Here is a 23,702-nt window from a genome sequence, read left to right as displayed (position 1 = left end):
CAGTGCCGACCAGGGAATGTACCAGTACAGTCACCTGGCCTGAGTCAGTCACGATTTGAGGTCAGGTGTCTGAAGTGGTCCACTCGCGGCACCGACCTCACTCAAACGTACTCACTTGGCCACGCCCTGCATATTTTCAGATTGTCCCTTGTCCCTTTTGGCGCATGCGCAGTGCAATGGTCCAGGAGAGTTAGAAAAAAAAACTGTTTTCGCAGACTGTGCCAGCGGCATCCTCCTTCTTTCATCCTAGTTGCGCCTGGGGCACATGACCGACCACCTCCCCCCCCCCCCCAGCTATGCCCCTGGACATTCACAACTGAGATGTGATTGATAACACGGGGATCCTGCATGTCAGAAACACATAGGACCCGCTTTCACTGAACCCGTCAGTCCTGCGGACATGATGTATTCAGGTCTTGGCGCACGATACAGCTGCTCTGTATACAGGATACAGGGCAGCTGTATCTCAAAAGTTTTTTTGCAGCATTTTTTTTGCCGTGGTAACCACAGGCAAAAACCGTGGCAAAAAATTGACGAAATTGCCTCCCATTGATTTCAATGGGTGGTGGAGGCGTTTTTTTCGCGCGATTGGAAAAAAACTCTTATGGGAAAAAGAAGCTACATGCTCTATCTTGAGGCGTTTTCCGTCTCAAAAACCCCATTGAAATCAATAGGAGATGGAAAAAACCACCGCGAATGGTGGTGGCATTTTTTGACGCGTTTTTTTACACCTCCTTTGCCTGTTGAAGACAGAGGTAAAAAAAAAGAGACAAAAAAATGAGGCAAAAAACGCCTGTTGTGCAAAACCACTTAAATAAAAACAGAGCTGATTTTTACAGACAGAATTTTCTGCCTGCAAAAAAAACCTAAAAAAACTAAGTGTGAACAGGGCCTAAGGGTATGTTCACACGACATATTTTCTGCCGTTTTTCGGGCTGTAAACATCCCGAAAAATGGCTAAAGAATCAGAAGCAGAGCGTTTTCTTACGCCTCATTTTCGGTATACGGTGCGTAAAAACGCGCCAACGAAAAAGAAGTGCATGTGACTTCTTGAGCCGTTTTTGGAGACGTTTTTCATTGATTCTATAGAAAAACAGCTACAAAAACAGCCATAAAAAACGCAGCAAAAAACGCGAGTTGATTAAAAAACTTCTAAAAATCAGGAGCTGTTTTCCCTTGAAAACAGCTCCGTATTTACAGATGTTTTTAGCTAAGCGTGTGCACATACCCTTAGTGTACAAGCCTAATACACTTTAAGCTCCACCCATACTTTATGCTCCTCCTCCTGGTGGCTGAAGGCAATTAGAATATTATCATTTAACTCTTTCATGTCTATGCAGATTATTTGGAGCTCTCACCACTGTAAAGATTTATTAAGAAATTTATCAGCACAGAATTTTTGACCTAGATAGTTAATTTAAAAAAAATAATAATAATTGTGTTTAAGGGTGGTCAATCACTTTGAGCACTTGAGGACATAGGATAAGAATGCTTGTCCTGAGCATCAGGCAGCTGTCTCATCAGTACAAGCATTGTCGTCCTGATAATAGAGCATGCTGGGGTGGACCCACCTTTGATCACATCACTAGAAATACCTGGGATGCAATTGGGGCACACACTTAGCTGGGGCAGTCAGCCCAGAATGCATTGAAAGACCCCTGGGCTGCCTGACCATATTATTCTGCCATTAGGGCATGCATAGGGGATTCTGTTTTTAGGACATACATACTAACAACTGCCTGGGCACAATTAGTACACAAGTTAACAGACTGGCATATAGGTAAATGCCATAACATTATAGTTAAAATAAAAATGTCAAAACTCCCTATGTTCACACCTGCGCTGAACCATTCCATTGTACTGCTCAGTCAGAGGAGCAGAACAAGGGAATAACGGAACCAATGATTCCGTTGCACAACGGAACCCGAAGGTTGTCGAGGGAACCCACTGACTTTAATAGGTTCTGTCAGATTTACGTCGGGGTGTCTATGATTTTACCAGACAAAATAGCGCCACATGCTGTGCTATTGTCTCCGGTAAACCTTGCCAGATTTGCGACTGAGGCCCCTAACGGAGCCGCCGACGCAGATGTGAACAGAGCCTTACAAGCAATGTTAAAAAAAAGAAATGAAAATTTATTAAAATAGACAAACACACATTTTTTTAAATAAATAAATATAAATCACAAAACATAAAATAATATACACAAATTTGGTATCATTACAATCGTTATAACCTGAACAATAATTGTATTGAATATCTTGTGATGATTTGTCTATGCAATGAAAAAATAATAAAAACTGCAGCAGAATTGCTTTTTTTCTGCAGTTATGCTGAAATAAAAAACGTCACCAGCATAAAGTACAGCTTGTCCCGAAAAAATTAAAGCTTCATACAGCTATGTCGAACAAAAACAACCACAAAAAAAAGTTATGACTGCTAAAATACGAAGAAAAAAAAAATGCTCTGGTCCTCAAGGCAAAAAATGGCCCAGTCCTCAAGGTGTTATAAGGGTTGTACAGCATTTGAAAACATACCCGTTGTTTGATATCCCACCATTCCCTCCCATCCCCTTGGGGGAAGAAAAAAAAGTATTGTGTACTTGAGATAGTTAGGATTTAATTTTTTTTCTAGAAACAAGTTCCACTTTTTTTTACATGCAATACCAAAAACCACCCATAGACAGGTGAGGCACTGTTTTTGAAAGAAAGCAATTCATGTTTTTCTTATCCTCTACAAATCCTCAAATATATCCACGTCTCTCGGCTTACTAAATAATTGTCAATGTGAATTTTATAGCTTCAAAGCTGTAACTGTAAAGAATCCTTTCATGGTTTGAATATTGTGGTCATTTAAAGAAATCACTTATTGAATGGGTTTTTAATTCTTTGAAGCATATATTTTAGTCTGGTGGGAAACTAGTCATATGAATATTGTGGCTTTAATTTTCTGTTTTTCTTTCAGGTGATAAGGGGATAATCGGTAATGTGGGTGATCACGGTCTTATAGGTAAAATTGGTCCAATTGGAAGTAAAGGTAAGCTGGTTACTTTTCTCTGAGCAGAACTTATTCCCATGTTGTAGTTCAAAACTTCTTAAAAAAAATCGTTTTAAAACAAATAATCTGTACTCCTTATGACGGTTAACCAGCTCCCCCTACTGACTGTTCATGGTACTCTTTAATGTTTTGGGGAATTTCCCTTACTATTGTATACTGTCTAGAATCTGTCTTTATCTATTTCTTTATCTATCTATCTATCTATCTATCTATCTATCTATCTATCTATCTATCTATCTATCTATCTATCTATCTATCTATCTATCTATCTCATATCTATCTATCATCTAATTGGCTTTATTGATAGGACTGTATAATGCCCGTAAAGCTTCCCCCACACAGTATAATTCCCCCATAGCTGTCCGCACACAGTATAATAACCCCTTAGTGCCCCCATTACACAGTATAATGCCCCTATAGCTGCCACTCACACACAGTTTAATGCCCTATAGCTGCCCTGACAATATAATGCACCTATAGCTGCCCCTACACAGTATAATGCCTCCATAGCTGCCCCCACACAGTATAATGTCCCATAGCTGCCCCCACACAGTATAATGCTCCTATAGATGCACTTCCCACATTATAATGCCCCCCATAGATGCCTACACACAATAAAATGCCCCCATAGCTGCCCCACACAGTAAAATGCCCCTGTAGCTGCCCCACACAGTATAATATCCCCATAACCGCCACATCACAGTATAATGCCCCACAGCTCCCCCCCATGCAGTATAATGCCCCTATAGCTGCCTTTACACAGTCCCAATAGTGCCTAGTAAAAATAATAAAATACATACTCACCTATGCCTGTTCCCACGAGGGGTGGAGATCCCTCTGCTTCTCCAGTCTGTGCAGTGTATGGCTCAGTGCAGACGGGCGTGATGGCGTCACTACAACGCGTCTGTCTGTTCTGAGCCTTTTTACATCACTCCAGCAGGTGGAAGGCGGCGCTGCGCTGGCTCCCTTCCCCTGCTTATTTCAGAAGCGCCCCGGCCTGGCGACTCAGCAGCCGCCTTTTCGCCTGGGCGCTTCTTTACTCAGCGTCGTCGCTAACGCTGTAGCAGCTGCTACAGCGGTAGTGACGCATTGCTATAGCAGAGCAGTGAGGTGTCTCCCTGCTCTGCTATCTACTCGCGCCACTGTAGGACCCTAAAGGAGCGGAATCCCCGTGTGGCCGGGGATTCTGCTCCTGGATATAGCGCTTGATGTTTCTATCCAGACATGGACTGTGACATCAGGGGCAACTCCTGAAGCGAAATCCCCGTCCACAGCGTTGCCGACTCTGTGACCGGGGATTCTACTCCAGGAGAACCCAGTGACGTCAATGTCCATAAATGGACACAGACGACAGGGGCTTCTCCTGGAGTAGAATCCCCAGTCACAGCGTCAACACTGTGGACGGGGATTCGGCTTCAGGACTTGCACCTGATATGTCTCTGTTCACAGGGTGATTCCACTCCTTCAGGGAGCCACAGTGGCGCTATCTCCAGGAAGGGGGGTGCTATCTACAAGGGGGCTGTGGGCTGTGTGGCACTAGCTACAAGGACGCTGTGTGGCACTACCTACCAGGGGGCTGCATGGCACTACCTACCAGGGGGCTGCGTGGCACTACCTACAGGGTGCTGTGTGACACTACCTATAGGGTTCTGTGTGGCACTACCTACAGGGTGCTGGGTGGCACTACCTGCAAGGGAGCTGTGTGGCACTACCTACCAGGGGGCTGTCTGGCACTAGCTACTAGGGGGCTGTGTGGCACTACCTACAAGGGGACTGTATGGCACTACCTAAAGGGTTCTGTGTGGCACTACCTAGAAGGGGGCTGTGTGGCACTACCTACAAGAGGGCTGTGTGGCACTACCTACAGGGTGCTGTGTGGCACTACCTACAAGGGGGATGTATGGCACTACCTACAGGGGGCTGTGCGGCACTACCTACAAGGGGCTGTGTGGCACTACCTATAAAGGGCTTGTGTGGCACTACCTACAAAGGGGGCTGTCTGGCACTACCTACAAGGGGCCTGTGTGGCACAACCTACCAGGGGGCTGTGTGGCACTATCTACCAGTGGGCTGTGTGGCACTACCTACAAGGGGGCTGTGTGGCACTATCTACAGGGGGAATCTGTGAGTGGCGGCTGATGGTCATTTTGGGGGTCACAATATGGCGATGCAAATTCTTTTGTTTCTTTCAAACTTCTACATTTTTTTTAAAGCTATATAAATTTTGTATTACTGTGATCGTACTGACCCGCAGAATAAAGATAACGTGTCATTTTCACCGTACAGTGAACACCGTAAAAACGAAACCCATAATAAAGTGGTGGAACTGCTGTTTTTTTCCAATTCCACCCCATTCTGAATTTTTTTCCAGCTTCCCAGTACATTGCACATAATATTAAATAATACCATTAGAAAGTACAACTTGTCCAGTAAAAATTAGGCCCTCATATGACTGTGTCAACGAAAAGAGGCAGGGAGGAAAAACAAAAGCATAAAAATGAAAATTAGTCTAGTCCTGAAAGGGTTAAATGCTATGTACACATTTGAAAATGATTTTTTTCTTCTATTTGTAATAAAAAAATAATGACAAAGTTGCACCGAACATACTGATAGACATTTTTTATATAAAAGAAAAAAAAATTGTCTTCAATGGTGTACACAGCGTTTAAATCTCCCAATCTACCAGTTCCAATCCGATGTAGTCTAGACCACAAATCTTGCATTTTCTGGATATTAGCGCCAACACCGTCCTGTAATATCTGGGATAGTTGGTAGCTGGTCTATGGTACATGTGAGAGAACATCTTTGAAATGTATCCAGCCTCTTTTCTAAGGAAGGGTTGGCTATGATATTACTATTTGTTGGTAAAATTAATAAAACAAAGACTTCCTTTAAATACATGCACAGAACAAGGCAGCACAAACATGAGTAAACTGGATCCATGTAATATATTAGTAGTAATAACAATCCAAACACCTAGTGGTGTACTCTGGGTCATATACTGGTGTGCGATAGATAGATAGATAGATAGATAGATAGATAGATAGATAGATAGATAGATAGATAGATAGATAGATAGATAGATAGATAGATAGATAGATAGATAGATAGACTACCCGCGGCATGAGGGGGCCCGTGCCGCCCGCCGACACGTGCCCCCCATCAGTCCCATGGCGCCGCTAGCAGCCGTTAATGTTGCTACAGCGGTAGCAACGCTACTACGGGGCCCGCGCCGCCGAGTCTCTAAATTTAATGGACCGGGTGGCATGCTTGTTCAGCTCCAGCAGACCTGCTCAGAAAAGAGCAGATCTGCATTGCCACCGGATGGCGCGGGAACGGGATCATGTGAGTATGTAGAGTTTTTTTGTTTTTTTTCTACTAAAACTGTGAGTGGCATTATCTACATGGGGGGGGGGGGTTCTACATGTGGGGATGTGGAGCACTATATAGAGGGGGAGCGATATGTAGGGCACTCTCTGCAGGGGTAGGCTATATGTGGGACACTATATACAGGGGTGGGCTATATGTGTGACACTATATATAGGGGTGGGCTATATTTGGCACACTATATACAGGGGTGGGCTATATGTAGGGCTCTATTTACAGGGGTGGACTATATGTGGGACACTATATACAGGGGTGGGCTATTTTTGGGACACTATATACAGGGGTGGGCTATATTTGGGACAATATATACAGGGGTGGGCTATATGTGGAGCACTATCTATAGGGGGAGCTATTTGTAGGGCACTATCTATAGGGGTGGGCTATATGTTGGACGCTATATACATGGGTGGGTTACCCGTGGGGCACTATCTACAGGGGGGCTATATGTAAGGCACTATCTACAGAGGTGGGCTATACGTGGAGCACTATCTATAGGGGAAGCTATATGTAGGGCAGCACGGTGGCTCAGTGGTTAGCACTATTGCCTTGCAGCTCTGGAGTCCATATGTGGGCACTATCTACAGAGGCTCTATGGGGGTCACTATCTACAGGGGGGCTATGGGGGCACTATCTACAGGGGGCACGGTGTGTGTGTGTGTGTGTGTGTGTGTGGGGGACACAGTGTATGGTACTATTATAATCAGGGACACAGTGTATGGTGCTATTATAATCAGGATCACAGTGTATGGTACTATTATAATCAGAGACACAGTGTATGGCGCTATTATAGTTAGATGTGCAGTGTATGGCGCTATTATATTTAGGGGTGTTGAGAATTTTAACATTGCTTATAGGTGCAGAAATGTTTTAGAAGCGAGAAGCTGAAGACATCTGAAAACTGCATAAATGGGTCGTGGCCGGGAGAAATCCATCATAGAGGTCTGGATCGGAGGGAGAAGAAAAGAGAAAAATAACTGGAATCTGAGACGTCACCGGTGAGTCACTTAATGTAAATGTTTATTCTGCCTCTTATCAGTCCTGTAGTCACTGTATGATCTGCAGCAAGATGATGGGTGGTATGATTTTTTTTGTGTGAAACAGCATCTCCCAGCATATCCTTACCATTGTTCGGGCCATGCTGGGAGCTGTAGTTTTACGCCTTACAAACCTATACTGCAGGGGTTGCACTAAATTTAGCTGTATTTGTTCTGGTGTTGTATATATGTACTGAGTTTGGTTCTGAGGCTGTATTTATGTACTTAGCTTGGTTCTGGTGTTGTATAGATGTACTGAGCTTGGTTCTGGGGATGTATTTATGTACTGAGCTTTGTTCTGGTGTTGTATGTATGTATTGAGCTTTGTTCTGGTACTCTATATATGTACTGAGCTTGGCTCTCGTGCCGTATATGTATGAGTGTAATGTCTGTGGTCACTGACCACGAACTCCTTCCATCCAGTCGATGCCCTTCTCTCCAGAGATGTTTGCACATACGGCCGTCTGTTCCACAGTGACCACCAGGGTGCTCTCGCGAGCTCAGTCCAGACTCAATAAGCCAGAGCGCATGCTTTTGGGAGATTGTGCTGATTGCTCCCTGAGCACCCAGGCCTATAAGAAGGTCTCAGTCCCTTCCTCCCACGCCTGAGGATTGTTGTTGTATCCTAATTTTGTCTTGCAAATGGTCCCCTAGTGTTTCCTGCTCCCAGTGTTCCCTGTTCCTGTAACCTGTATCCTGATCTAGTGCCGTGTTGAGCTGTTACCATGCTGTGCTGTATACAACGCCTGTCCTGCTACTCCATGCCTGACGTCTACCTGCTGCCTAGTCCCAGCCAAGCCTGTCTTGCTACTGTCAAAGCTGCCACAGGTACCCTATATGAACTATAAGCTCTGACTTGCGCCCTGTTGGCCAGCTGCCATACCGCTTAGGCGGTACGGCCCTGTGGGTCCACAAACCCTATGTGACAGTACGTGTCGTTCCTCCTACTACACCTCCTGGCAGTGTTGATCCACGTATTTCTTTGCCACTTCCTGACCGCTATGATGGAGACACAAGTTCATGTCGTGGATTTTTTAACCAGTGCCAGATCCAATTAAGCCTGTATTCAAGGGCATTTTCGTCTGATGGCGCAAGGGTCGCTTTCATCATCTCTCTTCTTACTGGCAAGGCCCTTGCTTGGGCGAACCCTATCTGTCATTCCTCCTACTATACCTCCTGGCAGTACTATTCCTCAGACTACACCTCCTGGCAGTGTTGATCCACGTCTTTCTTTGCCACTTCCTGACCGCTATGATGGAGACGCAAGTTCCTGTCGTGGATTTTTGAACCAGTGCCAGATCCACTTCAGCCTGTATTCAAGGGCATTTTCGTCTGATGGTGCAAGGGTTACTTTCATCATCTCTCTTCTTACTGGCAAGGCCCTTGCTTGGGCAAACCCTATCTGGGAGAGACAAGGACCAGAGATCCATGACTTCCAAGGGTTCTTCCGGACATTTCGCACAGTGTTTGAGGAGCCTGGACGAGTCTCCTCTGCTGCGGCTTCCTTGCTGAACCTACGCCAAGGAGACATCTCTCTGGGCGAGTACGCCATCCACTTCCACACCCTGGCGGGAGAACTTTTGTGGAACAATGAGGCCCTGGTGGCTACATTCTGGCATAGACTGTCTCCTAAGATTAAGGACGAACTTGCCGCTTGAGACCTGCCGTCTACCCTGGATGACCTCATCCTCCTGGCTGCCCGGATTGATAGAAGGCTCTGAGAACAGCTCCAAGAGGTTCGTCGGGAGGGAGGCCTTCCTAGTCTGGCCCCTACCTTGCAGCAACCCCTGTCGTCCTCAGATGCCGATCCTCCTCAGGAGTCTATGAGGATGGACCTATGTAAGCCATCTACCCAGGAGAGACAACTCAGACGCACTTCGGGACTCTGTCTTTATTGCGGCCTCGGAGGCGATATTGTGCGTCTGTGTCCCCAAAAGCCCCAAAGCCTAGGGTTGGTAGGAGAGACAACCTTTGGTAAAGAAGGACTCCCGTCTAAGTTGTCCATACCCGTGAGCATAGTGTCCGGTGAGAAAACGCATCGGGTCTCTGCTTATCTGGACTCTGGAACCGCTGACAATTTCATTTGTAGAGACCTGGTGGACCTTCTACAATTACCTACTACCCCTCTGGAGAGATCTTTGATGGTTGCATCAGTAGATGGACTACCTCTGTCAGACCCAGTAATAGCTGTGACCAAGCCTCTGAGGCTCCAAGTAGGGGCTCTCCACTCTGAACTTCTACCGTTCTATGTCCTGTCCAAGGCATTTAACCCTGTGCTGCTGGGTCTACCTTGGCTCCGACTACATGCCCCAATCCTGGACTGGAACTCTGGAGAGGTTCTCCAGTGGGGCCCCGAGTGTCACAGCCGATGCCTGGTGCAGATTAGTTCGGTCCAGCCTCCTCTGCCTCGATCATTGGCTGAATTGCCTGGTCATTATGCTGCATTTTCGGACGTCTTCAGCAAAAGGGAGACGGAGACACTGCCCCCACACCGGGCGTATGACTGTCCTATCGAGCTGATCCCTGGTGCATCCCTTCCCCGTGGTAGGATATATCCTCTCTCCTTGCCAGAGACTCTGTCCATGTCCACCTATGTTAAGGAGAACTTGGAGAGGGGCTTCATACGAAAGCCTTCCTCCCCGGCAGGAGCCGGGTTCTTCTTCGTCAAGAAAAAGGATGGCTCCTTGCGTGCTTGTATTGACTACCGGGGTCTCAACCAAATCACGGTGAAGAATAAATATCTGTTGCCGCTGATCTCTGAATTATTTGATCGTACACGCGATGCCAAATTTTTTTCCAAACTAGACCTGCGTGGGGCTTACAACCTAATCCGGATTCGCCAGGATGACGAATGGAAGACTGCATTTAACTCCCGTGATGGACACTATGAGTATCTAGTAATGCCCATCGGCCTGTGTAGTGCTCCCGCGGTCTTCCAGGAGTTTGCTAATGACATTTTCCGTGGCCTCCTCTATGTTTGTGTTGTGGTCTATCTTGATGACATCTTGATTTTTTCTCCAGATCCTGTAACTCATCAGAGACATGTCCGTCAAGTTTTGCTGCGGTTAAGAGAGAATCGTATGTACGCCAAATTGGAGAAGTGCGTGTTTGAAAAGGATGCTCTGCCCTTCCTCGGATACATTGTCTCGAATATATGTCTCAAGATGGATCCTGAAAAGGTAAAGTCCGTTCTGGAATGGCCACGCCCTCAAGGCTTGGGGGCCATACAGCGCTATCTGGGATTCGCCAATTTTTACAGACAGTTTATTCCAAACTTATCACTGACTTCTCATATCTCTGACCTCACTAAGAAGGGTATGAATGCCAAGGTGTGGACTCTTGAGGCAGAGCCTGTATTCAATAGCCTGAAGAGTGCCTTCACGTCAGCTTCTATCCTCCATCATCCCGACATTTCTCTACAGTTCTTGCTGGAGGTGGACGCATCCTCTGTTGGTGCTGGTGCACTCCTGTTCCAGAGAAGTCGCAAGGGCAAGTCCATGGTATGTGGCTATTTCTCTAAGCTCTTCTCTTCCGCAGAACGCAACTACTCAATTGGGGATCGGGAGTTACTGGCCATCAAGTTGGCCCTGGAGGAGTGGAGACATCTACTAGAGGGCGCAGCTCATCCCATCCTGATTGTTACGGACCACAAGAACCACACCTATCTCCAGATGGCCCAACGGCTGAATCCTCGTCAGGCCAGGTGGTCGCTGTTCTTTATCAGGTTCCAGTTTGAGCTCCATTATCGCCCGGCCGACAAGAATGTGAGGGCCGATGCCTTGCCCAGGTCTTTCGAGGACACCATGGAGATGCCACAGAACATTATTGATCCGTCTTGCATTGTCTCTGTCATCCCCTGCAAGTTGGGGACATTCCCCCAGGGAGGACTTTTGTGCGCCTGGCTGACCGAGGGAGAATCTGGTGGCCCACGCTGCTCAAGGACATTTTGGACTTTGTTTCGTCCTGCTCAGTGTGTGCAGCTAACAAGGTCGCTCACTCCAGACCTACTGGCCTGCTCCAGCCATTGCCTGTGCCCGATGCTCCCTGGCAGCATATAGCTATGGGCTTTATTACTGACCTGCCTCTCTCTGCTGGATGCAGAGCTGTCTGGGTGGTGGTGGATCGATTTTCGAAGATGGCCCACTTCGTTCCTCTGACCGGTCTTCCATCTGCTCCTCAACTGGCCAAGCTGTTTATCCAACACATCTTCCGCCTGCACGGCTTGCTGCAGCATATTTTGTCTGATCGGGGGGGGGGGGTTCAGTTCACCTCGAGGTTCTGTAGAACCCTCTGCGGACTTCTAGGTGTGAAGTTGGACTTTTCCTCGCCCTACCATCCTCAGTCCAAATTCACAGGTCGAGAGGATCAATCAAATCTTGGAGAACTACCTGCGTCACTTCGTCTCTAGGCTGCATGTTGACTGGGTATAGTTGCTTCCATGGGCTGAATTCTCCTACAACAATCATACCAGCGAGTCCACAAGGAACACTCCGTTCTTCATAGTCCTTGGCTAACACCCACGAATACCTCTCCCGGTTCCTAATTCATCCAAGGTACCAGCTGCTGACGCAGCCTTTAGGGATTTTCTACAGATTTGGCGACAGACTCGATCCTCCATCCTGCTGGTAGTTGACCGTATGAAATGGAGGGTGGACACAAGGTGAAGAGAACCTCCTCAGTTTCTTCCTGGCACAAAGGTCTGGCTGTCCTCCAGGAACATTCGACTAAGAGTGCCGTCATGCAAGTTTGCTCCCAGGTTCCTCGGACCATTCGAGATCCTACAACTGATCAACCCTGCCGCCTATAAGCTTCGGCTGCCTCCTACCCTCAAGATCCCCAACTCCTTCCATGTATCCCTCCTGAAGCCAGTGGTCCTGAACCGCTACACCAAGACCCTTAGCCCTGTGGTTGCCTCCAGCGGCCCTTCAGACACCTTTGAGGTTCAAGAGATCCTAGACTCCGAAAGAGTGAGAGGAAATACCTTTTATTTGATGGATTGGAGGGGATTTGGTCCTGAAGAGAGGTCTTGGGAGCCAGAGGAGAACCTCAATGCTCCTGCTCTTCTGAAACTTTTTCTCTCTCACTCTGGTCCCAAGAACAGAGGGCGTAAGAGGGGGGGATACTGTAATGTCTGTGGCTGTGGGCTTTCAGCTCTGTTCTCTCCCTGACAGCCGCAGCCAAGAGTCGTCAAGCACTGGCCCCAGCCTCCTCCTCAGGAGAAGCCAGCGCTCGCATCTACTCACCACAGCCGGATCCCGTAGGGTGCAGCGCGCGCACCGGACTTCGTTCATGACCCTTGACCCGTGAGTGCTCTGGACTATAAGAGGGGTCCAGTCCCCTAGTTCTTTGCCTGAGCTTTGTTGTGTCTTCTTAGTCTGTCTTGCATATAGCCCCCTAGTGTTCCCTGCTCCCAGTGTTCCTGTTCCTGCATCCTATACTTGTATCCTTATTTAGTGCCATGCTGAGCTGTAGTCGTGCTGTGCTGTATTCCACGCCTTTCCTGCTTCTCCACGCCTGACGTCCACCTGCTGCCAAGTTCCTGCCTAGCCTGCCTTGCTACTGTCCCAGCTGCCACAGGTACCCTATACAAACTATAGACTTTGACCTGCGTCCTGTTGGCCAGCCTCCTTACCGCCAAGGCGGTACGGCCCTGTGGGTCCAGGAACCCAACGTGACAATGAGAATCATGAAGTGGTAAAAATATCAATCAAATAGAACCACTGAGAAAGAAGAGGGCTAAATATAATACCATGGACTGATAAATAAAGTACTGACTTTAAATAGTATAATGATCACAGGGCAACTGCTGCACATAAACACGATGAATTATACAAATAAGTGGAGCCTTGTCGGACATACGTATAGACTGCATAACATAACATTCAGACAGTCAAGCCATATAGTGAATGTATGAGAGGATATACTTATCAAAAAATATGTGCATGACAACCGACAAGGAGTCCATTTGAGACAGGCTCTGTCAGTGGAGGCGACTGTATCATCTCTCAAGCAAATATGTACCGCAGTTCAGGGAGGTTATTTCCTTTCCCCTCCTCTTTTTTGTCATTATATAGGATATATTTCTAGTAACAAAATTGTAGGGCAGATGGAATTGTTTTCAATTCATTGTATATTTCGTGGGAACCTGTCTGGTAGTTTTAACCCTTTGAACCGCCACCATGCGGGAAAAACATGACCTGACAATATTTCCAAACATTCCCCTGTGTGTTTTTGTCAGATGCAGCAAAATCTATAAAATCAACTATTAAATCCGCGCACACTATATGCTAATTACTCATTAATGGCCATGGGGTGGTGAGGCTATATAGAAAATTCACATAGTCCTGCCTCCAAACCCACCTTTCCATGTTTGATTGACATCCCCCTGGCTGATACAACTTTCCCGGATGTGCCATTGCCTTGTACTACTTGAGGGGCTGTGTGGCACTATATACAAGGGGGAGCTGTGTGGCACTATACACAATGGGGGAGCTGTGTGGCACTATATACAAGGGGGAGCTGTGTGGCACTATACAGAAGGGGGAGCTGTGTGGCACTATATGCAAGGGGGAGCTGTGTGGCACTATACACAAGGGGGAGCTGTGTGGCACTATATACAAGGGGAGCTGTGTGGCACTATACACAAGGGGCTGTGTGGCACTACTAAGGGGGGGCTGTGTGGCTCTATCTATTAGGGGGCTGTATGGCACTATTTACAAGGGGAGGGTTGAGGCTCTATCTACAGGCGCCTTTATATGGCGCAATCTACAGGGGTCTGTGTGTGGCACTATCTACTAAGGGGGGGCTGTGTGGCACTATCTACTAAGGGGGCTGTGTGGCACTATATACAAGGGAGGGGGCTGTGTGGCGCTATATACAGGGGGAGCTGTATGGCACTATATACAGGGGGCTTTAAGATGATATCTACAGGGGGGCTGTATGGCACCATCTACAGGGGGGAGGTTGGGGGCGCTATCTACAAGTGGGGTGTGACACTGTCTACAAGCGGGGCTGTATAACAATGTCTACAGGAGGCACTATCTATAGTGGGGGCTCTGTGTGGCACCTGCGGAGGCCCAGTCAAGACATTGATATGGGGCCTAGATAGATAGATTAGATAGATAGATAGATAGATAGATAGATAGATAGATAGATAGATAGATAGATAGATAGATAGATAGATAGATAGATAGATAGATAGATAGATAGATAGATAGATAGATAGATAGATAGGTAGATAGACGGATTAATATTAATAAACAGAGAATTACATTTCTACAACCCTGTTGCAGGTTGCAATTAGCTGATATATTTTGCACAACAAATCTATGTGTTACTATGCAAAACTGCTACTTTTGTAAATTTACAAACTCACCACTAGATGGCAGAGCAAGACAAGCATCTATTCAGTGACCGCTTATCAGCCGCTAGGTAAAGACTACATTGTAGGGTTCCCCACAGAACTTCAGGTTTTTATCCCACATTCCAAAAATATACTGATAGATGAACTGGTTTCTTATCAATATAGTCCATAATAACTGTGTGTGTCATGTACACTGGCACAGAATATGTTGGTGCTCTACCAATAATTAAAATAAAGGAATTATTTCGATAAAAGGAAGAAGATTCCAATTTTTTTAACCCATATTTGTTATAACTTGTTGTATATGTGAAGTGTATGAACTAGTCCAGGGACAATGCGGCGTGCGGGTAACGTATTCCCTGGGTACTTTGCCACTGGAAGCAAAAGTTAATAATAACGTTTTAATAATAATGGGGATACATTCTATTATGCATCCCAGTCTTAGGCCTCATGCACATGGCCACAGTGTTTTTCTGGTCCGGTAATTCCGGTAAATGTCATCCGTAGTTCGTCCGTGTGTCATCTGCAAAATGCGGATCATATAAAAAAGTGCAAGGAAAACAATGATGCTGACTTCCTGTCGTCCTGATTTGAGGCGTGTCCTTTCTTGCCGCTGTTCCGCCTCTGACCTCCCATTGAAATCAATGGGAGGCAGAAAAAACCTGTGGCGCTAGATTCCGAGCGTTTTTTGCGGCGTTATGTCTTTGAACGCAGGTAACTATGAGATTACAAGAATTCCTCACCACATACTTCTTGTCTACCATTGATGGTTGAACTAGTTAGCGTTCAAGGTATTTACAATCAGTCATACTTACAGTAAAAGGTTGAGTCCATATGACATGCACTGCTAGAATTATTTTTAACTCATTGTGGGGTGTTTGCAACCTTTCATTTATTTACCCATCACCTACTCAGTTACTATAATACCGAAAGGAACACTCTGGGCAAAACTGTATTATGCCCACTGCAGGGCCTGGGGGGGCGGAGCATGACACCGACATTCAAAGAACACCAAAGAGAGAATCCCTGTGTCATGCTCCGCCCCCTTCAGGCCCTGCGCTAGGCATATTACAGTTTTTCCCAGAGTGTTGCTTCAAGTTAACAATGGTGCAATTTTTATTTATTTTTTATAAACATGCATTACTGTGAAAGGGATTTCTAAAAATTCTGCTTGCAAATATTTAACTTAAAATACAGATTGGAGATAGGGAACCCCCACACATTGAAGTCATATACAATCAGTGAACCAGGGCTGACAGCTGTTGGCCTGGTGGCAATCATGCAGCCACCACTAGAGGGAGCTTTGGAGTCTACTGCATACTGTGTTATTGTGGAGTATACAGTGAGCTCCCTCTAGTGGTGGCCGCAGGTAGCCAATGTTTTATCCTATAACGATGTCTGTGCAGGAGATTTGGAGCTCTTTCTTCGAAAGACAGATCTCTTGACTACTATAAAGATAGATAACAGATTAATCAGCTCAGAATTTCGGGCCTACAAGTGACATGGTGCTAAAAGGTGGAAATTCACTTTAAAGAGTTACCAGTTTATAAGAGCCCTATCTCCTACCTAATCTGATAATCGCTGTAATGTAGATAATTTTTTTTTTTGTTTTTTAAATGTTTTTTTTTTCACTATTTTTTCTTTTATGCCAATTTCTTCTAAATGCCCAACTGGGTGTTTTTTACTTTTGAGCAAGTGGGCATTGTAAAGAGACGCGTGTGATGCTGACCAATCAGCGTCATACACTTCTCTTCATTCATGTTCAGCTGTACTCACAGCACAGCGTGATCTCGCGAAATCACGCTGTGCTGTAACTTTAAGTGACAGCACAGCGTGATGAGCCCACTTGTTCAAAAGTTTAAAAAAAATGCCCTATTGGGCATTTAGTAGAAATTAGCATAAAATGAAAAATAGTCATAACTCCGTCCAAAAAAAATGGTTGTTATCTACATTACAGCGACTTTCAGATTATGTAGGAGATAGGGGATTTATAATCTGGTGACAGAGCCTCTTTAAAGGCCGACACCACACCGTGTGGCTCAAGATCACCCCCCGACTGAGAGAAGTTGGGAAAACGATAGCGGAGCCTACATCTGTGCTTACTAACATCTGACTGGACCATTCATACATGTTATTAAGTGAAATGTATTGGACATTTATTTCAGGTGACAAGGGATATACAGGTCGGCCTGGACTACCAGGAGAAAAGGGGAAACCAGGTACAGCGTTCATGTTGCCGATGGCTGATGTAACAAAATGTTTTGTTGAGTTGAACATACAAGTTAAATAAAAAATTATCCGCACTCTGGCTGTAGAATTTAATCAAATTTCAGAAAAGACAAATACATCATTTTTCAACATAATCTTCCGGCTTTTCGTTACACTTTGTCCATCTGTCGACAAGCTTTCGTATTCCCACATTAAAAAATGTTTTAGGCTGAGCTGCGAGCCACGAATGCACCGCTGTCTTCACCACTTCTTCAGACGTGAATCTTCGTCCTCGTAGGACTTCTTACAGGGGACCAAACAGGTGATAGTCCATCCAAAAGAATCGGTTCGCGTTCATGCTCAATGATGTCATCAGAGGTGGACGGGCGTCCGGCTCCTTCATGGTTGACACTTGGCGACCTTTCTTGGACTTCTCTATCCATTCCTACACTTCTTCATGACAAAACAATTTCTCCATAATGTGCACAAAGTCTTCAATAAATATTGGCACCAGACACACCCTCAGAACGCAAAAAAACGAATCACTGAACGCTGCTCTTCTTCCGTGCAAATCCCAAGTGGGGCAGCCATTGTTTCTCTCAGCGCAGTCACAAATAAACAGACGTAACACGTTCAAACCTGCACAGCAGTGACTGGGGAGGCAGCGACCTCGTACAGAAAGCGCAGAGTGCGGCCAACAGAAGTTTTAATATAACCGGAGTGCGGATCATATTTGATTTGCCCTCATATATACCATGTATAGAGAGATGTAGCAGGGCCCAGTGTACACAGCCACTAATATCTAGCACAGGATAAGCCATAAATGTCTCATAGATGGGGGTCCCACCTCACTTCTATAGGAGTTACGGAAACAGTGTACCTCAGTGAGCTCGGCTGTTTGCTTACTCCCAAACACCTCGTCAGTGAGTCGACAGAGAGCAAGAGAATGTAGGACGGGAGTCACAGGGCCCCATTCTAGAGAAAGGTCTGGGTCCCAGAGGTGGGACCTGCATCTATCGGACATATGCGGCTTATCCTGTGGATATGTACAGATGTCGCCACCTTTATCTTGACTTTTAACACATTAAATAGACATTAGCAAGAAACGTTAACGTGCCTTTTCAATGGTTTTTGTTGTGTGATATCACGCTGCAGCAAGTTATCAGTCAAGATAAATTTGGCTACATCAGTATAAATGTTCAAGATGGGAAAACCTCTTTGACCATTCTCAGAAACGTGTTAATGAAAGGATTTTTTTTCGTTTATTTTTTATGCTGGTTACGTAACCTGTTAAATGTATTCCTCAGGGTCTTTCGGTCGTGTGGATACCTAATATGTGTAGGTTTTTAATGTATGTATAATAAAAATTATTTTATAATAAATAATAACTTTTTGGGCGGACATTTTTTTTTATTATTTAAAAAAAAAATATATAAATTTTTTTCAATTCTTTGAAGGGATTATTATTTTACTACCTTACTTCAAACGTATAATGTATTAGCATACTCCTGTGGGCTAATGCATTTATACTGTGTCCCCAGGGTCCACCTGACTGACTGCAGAGAGGTTCCCAGTCCCCTATTGGGTCACCAGAAATCCTGGTGATCAGATCAAAAGGGGTAGTCCATTTTAAACACGTGACGGACCATGGCAATTATATGTATCATATAATTGGTGTCAGCCATCTGGTTTTCAGTGGAGACCTTTAACCCCTTCCCGAAATTTGACATAACTGTACGTCATGGCCGGGCTCAGCCTACTCTATACTCAGCAAGTGTGGGGCGTATGTTACAATCTCTTCACTGTAGTAGCCAGGATCGAAGATTTCTCGGATCCAGGCCACTTAACCACCTAGATGCCGTGGTCAATAACGACCATGGCATCTAAGCCATAAGAAAGAGGGAGGATGCCCTCTGTGTCATGCCATTGCCCCCTACGCCATGCAATCGCGGTGTGCAAATGGTTGTAATGGCAGCCTGGTCACCTAATTAAGGCCTGCATGTCTGCCATCTTTGTGCTCATATTAAGCCCTGTCGAAGGTGGGAGTCGGTGAAAGTGACATTACATAAGTAGTGCAGTGTATTGTACCAACGATCAAATGCAAAAATCAATCAAAAAGTTATATGTACCCAAAAACAGTACCAGTAAATACTACAGATTATCCCGTAAGACACAAGTCCTCACACCTTCTCGTCGATGAAAAAATAAAATATTATGGCTCAGAATATAGCGACACAAAACAATCATTTTTTTAACAAATATTTTTTTCTTTGTAAAAGTATATAATAAAATACTATATAAATGTGCTATCTCGTAATCATGTCTCTCTCATGTCTCGCAGAATAAAGGTAACATGTTATTTTTACCACACATATATGGTACATAAAATGGTGCCATTAAAAACTACAACTCATCCCGCAAAAAAAAAACAGGCTTTTATATGGCTATGTCCACAGAAAAATAAAAATTTGTCGTTTTTGAAACGCGGGAAAGAAAAAACTGAAATAAAAACCTAAGGGTCAGTTCATGCGGAAACAGCGTCAGAATCAGCGCAAAAAAAAAAAGGACGAATCGCCCTCCCATTGATTTCATTGGGAGGCAGAGATGTTTTTTTACCCGGGTGGCAGCTCACAGAAAAAAAAAACCTTTCTTGCCGTGGTTTCCACCTCTGACCTCCCGTTGAAATCAGTGAGAGGCAAAAAAAAAACCTGTAGGGCATATTTCTGAGCATTTTTTGTAGCGGTTTTTGCCCATGGTACTTGCATTAGCTTTAATTGTCGCGGATGAAAAATGGCATAAAAAAAACCTGGAAAAATACGTGCAGGCTGTTCAAAATCTGCCTCAAAATTCCTGAAGGAATTTTTCTACCTGCAAAAAACTCTGTGTGAACAGGGCCTAAAAATTGCTGCAGTGGCAAGTGGTTACATATCACATAATGGACCAGTCACCTGAAGCCTATAAGGCTGGGTTCACACGAGCATGTTATGTCCGTAATGGACGGAACGTATTTCGGCCGGAAGTCCCGGACCGAACACAGTGCAGGGAGCCGGGCTCCTAGCATCATAGTTATGTACGACGCTAGGAGTCCCTGCCTCGCTGCCGGACAACTGTCCCTTACTGTAATCATGTTTTCAGTACGGGACAGTAGTTCCAAGGAGAGGCAGGGACTCCTAGCGTCGTACATAACTATGATGCTAGGAGCCCGGCTCCCTGCACTGTGTTCGGTCCGGGACTTGCGGCCGAAATACGTTCCGTCCATTACGGACCGAACATGCTCGTGTGAACCCAGCCTAAGGGTCCATGGAAATGACTGATGCATTTCTCGGCTGACTTCATTGATGCCCAGCTGGTAGAGTTGCCCTACGATGCCATTACCATCATGGTAGCTACCAAAAATATATATTTTCTTTTTTCAAAAGTCAAAAATAATAAATCCCGGTGAAGTGAAGTTTAATCCTCACACATATTTCATACATTGATTCTCCTAGGAACCTTCTGTGACTGTGGAAAATATCGTAAAGCTTTTGGGCAGGTGGATGTAAAAGTCAGTCAGCTCAAGTCGTCTCTACAATTTGTCAAAAATGGTGAGTATTCAAATTTGCATAATTTTTTTTTTTTTAAATTCTGTCCATGGTCATGTGATGGACACACGGCTTGTTACAGTTACGGTATGTGTATCACAGCTGTGTGCCCGTCGCATTGTCATGGACGGAATTACATCCACTAGAAGTAAACAATGAATCTTCCTACTGAATGACAACAAACAGAGATCTTGAAAACTGTGAAGAATTAATACAGAAAGTAAATTTGAAAATTGTATATCTTTTAATTATACAAAAAAATAACATTAATTTGCTGAAACCGGGCGACTCCTTTAATTGTAACCTTTGTATTAGCTTTTCAGAAATAGACGGCCAATTGGGGTTTTGTCAGCCTGTACTGTCACTAACAAAGAGAAGAGAACTCAATAATGACAACCCATTTGGCTGCACTTTCTGATGCCACTTTCTAAAAAATTGCCGCACAACTGAATAGAGAAGTCCCATTTTTTTATATGAGCAAAATAGATATAATTAACAAGCTGACTATCATTCTACATAAATATGAATATTTTTACATTTTGGGTGGACATCCTTTTTAAAGGATTGTCCACTTGTAACCCTTTTAGTGGAGCAGATCCTCTGGTGACTAGCTGGGAGGTCCTGCTTCTGGCAACATGATCAGTTCCCCTAAAGTCACACTCCAGCCACTGAAAGGCGACCATGTGAGGCAGGGATAACGGCGGTCCTTCAGTGCAGTGGCCATGCTGCGGGGATTCTGGTTGGGGTATTCCCCCCCCCATTACCTCTATATGACCTAATATGGAACATGGAAAGACGTTGTACAGTCCCTTCAACAATCATACCATTAACAATGATCCATACTTACCAACATTAATCCCAAATCTTGGGGCATTTAATTTTGATTCCTTATATATATTAAAAAGCGTTACTTCTTATTTACATTGTAAGTACATTTTAGTACTTTTCCAGTACTGATCTTGATTTATAGTCCAGAGCTGTATTCACAATTCTGAAGCCTTCAGAGCGAAAATCTCCCAGCATTCTTTGCTGGCTCAGTGTCTGCACAGAGCTACCGCTAGTGCTTTGCATTCTGGAAAGTGTTGTTTTTGCATTTGACACTTTACAGTATTCTAATGAAGGAGGAACTGACTATCCAAAGCATTATAGGAGCTGAGCTAAACTGTTAGGGGCGTGTCTGTCCACTTACTTGTAGACTGTTTCCAATAACAACCAGCAGGATTGTGAATGTAGCTCTGAAAATAATACAGGCTGTAACTCAGGATCAGTACAAGATAAGTAATGTAATGTATTTACAAAATTACTCACATTTTTATGTAGATTATATCTATATATAATATTTGAAATGTTGGACATACCCTTTTAAATAAAGTAAGGCTAGATATTGAGTTCAAACGTTACATAGGCACAGATGTAGCAGAGCCGAGTTTCTGTCAGTGTTCTAAAGCTGGGTTTTTCATTTGGTACAACTTATCGTGAAATCATGATATGTTATGAGTGGTTTTACATAGAACTGCTGGAACACCTACTGCATTCTAAAGTTAATAGTAAAAGTGGAATATTTATGTGATGCACAGTAATGATCATAGAATGATACTTAAATTTTTTTTTTTTACTTTTAATAGTCATCGCTGGTATCCGGGAAACAGAAGAGAAGTTTTTTTATATTATAAAAGAAGAATGCAGTTATAGGGAAGCATTGACAAAGTGCAGGAAAAGAGGTGGCACACTGGCAATGCCCAAGGACCAAAGAACCAACTCACTGATTGCGGATTACATCTCCAGCCTGGGATTATTAAGGGTCTTCATTGGAATTAATGACATTGACAAAGAGAAGCAGTTTATGTATGTGGACAACACTCCAGTCCAGAACTACAGCAGCTGGAAGGTCGGTGAGCCCAATGATGGCTCAGGATATGAAGACTGTGTGGAGATGCTGAGCAGCGGCGCCTGGAATGACGTTGACTGCCACCTAACTATTTACTTTGTTTGTGAGTTTAACAAAAAGATCAAATAATCAAGATATTCTTCTGATACGGCCTTTACTGTATGTGGATAACTGACCGGTTACTAATAATGTGTGAAATGTGTCAAACATGAGAAAACCCAATATAACCTTATAATCATAGGTGCAAAGCTTTTCAGTCATAATTGGTGACACCATAACAATACCAGTCACTCTCAATTTTCTCATAACAGTACCCCAGAAAAAGTGGCAGCCACAGTGATCCCAGAAAATACGAACCAGAGTTCTACCTAAGCGTCAGCCATAGTGACCCCATAATAGTACCAGCCTCAAGGTGACCATAAAAATTACAATCACAGTGCCCCTAACAATGTCGGTGGCTGATAGCAGAGTTGGCCACAGAGCCCCATAACAGTTGCAGCCACAGTTTCCCAACAAAATGCTGGACAGAGTACAACATAACATTGTCAGCCACAGTGTCCCCATAACAGTTCCAGCCAAAATAAAACAGTTTGTGACGCTGAAAAAAAACATAAGTCTATTCAATTCAGTCTATTATACTACAATGTTGATCCGGAGGAAGGGTAAAAACCCTCATGAGTCAAAGCCAATTTTACTCATCTCATGGAAAAAATCCCTTCCTGACTCCAAATCTGAGACTCAGAATTAGGCCTCATTTACACGAACGTATTATACGCGCGTGCGACGCGCGTGCTTTGCACGCATGTCGTACGCACCTATATTAGTCAATGGGGCAGTTTAGACGATGCGTGAATTGCGCTCAGCGCGTGTGCGCAGAAAAAAACTCACGACATGTTCTATAATCGTGCGTTTTTCGCGCACTCACGCACCCATTGAAGTCAATGGGTGCGTGAAAACCACGCATGCCGCACGGAAGCACTTCCGTGCGAACTGCGTGATTCGCGCAAGAGCTGTCAAACTCCTGAATGTAAACAGAAAAGCACCACGTGCTTTTCTGTTTACAAACATCCAAACGGAGTGTCAAATTCGAGATGAGCGCACCGAACTTCACCGGGTTCGGCCAAACTCGTTTTGACCGAAACCGGGAAAAAATGTTCGGGTACGCGACGTCAGGAGACAGTCAC

At 44.7% G+C, this 23,702-nt stretch overlaps 1 protein-coding gene across 1 annotated transcript in view; it reads left to right on the top strand.

Moving 5' to 3' along the window:
• The window catches only part of COLEC10 (collectin subfamily member 10), a 41,488-nt gene extending 18,069 nt beyond the window's left edge, over window positions 1-23,419 (top strand). The window contains exons 3-6 of the mRNA XM_075827978.1: window positions 2,965-3,036; window positions 17,007-17,060; window positions 20,538-20,633; window positions 22,256-23,419. Of these exons, the coding sequence (XP_075684093.1) occupies window positions 2,965-3,036; window positions 17,007-17,060; window positions 20,538-20,633; window positions 22,256-22,647 (614 nt within the window). The 3' untranslated portion in view covers window positions 22,648-23,419. The remainder of the gene's footprint in view (window positions 1-2,964; window positions 3,037-17,006; window positions 17,061-20,537; window positions 20,634-22,255) is intronic.
• The last annotated feature ends 283 nt before the right edge of the window (window positions 23,420-23,702 follow it).

This window comes from Rhinoderma darwinii, chromosome 5, assembly GCF_050947455.1.
Source record: "Rhinoderma darwinii isolate aRhiDar2 chromosome 5, aRhiDar2.hap1, whole genome shotgun sequence".
In the NCBI taxonomy this organism is placed as follows: Eukaryota; Metazoa; Chordata; class Amphibia; order Anura; family Rhinodermatidae; genus Rhinoderma; species Rhinoderma darwinii.
Note: the sequence above shows the minus strand (reverse complement) of the source record. Positions and strands in the feature narration are given on the sequence as shown.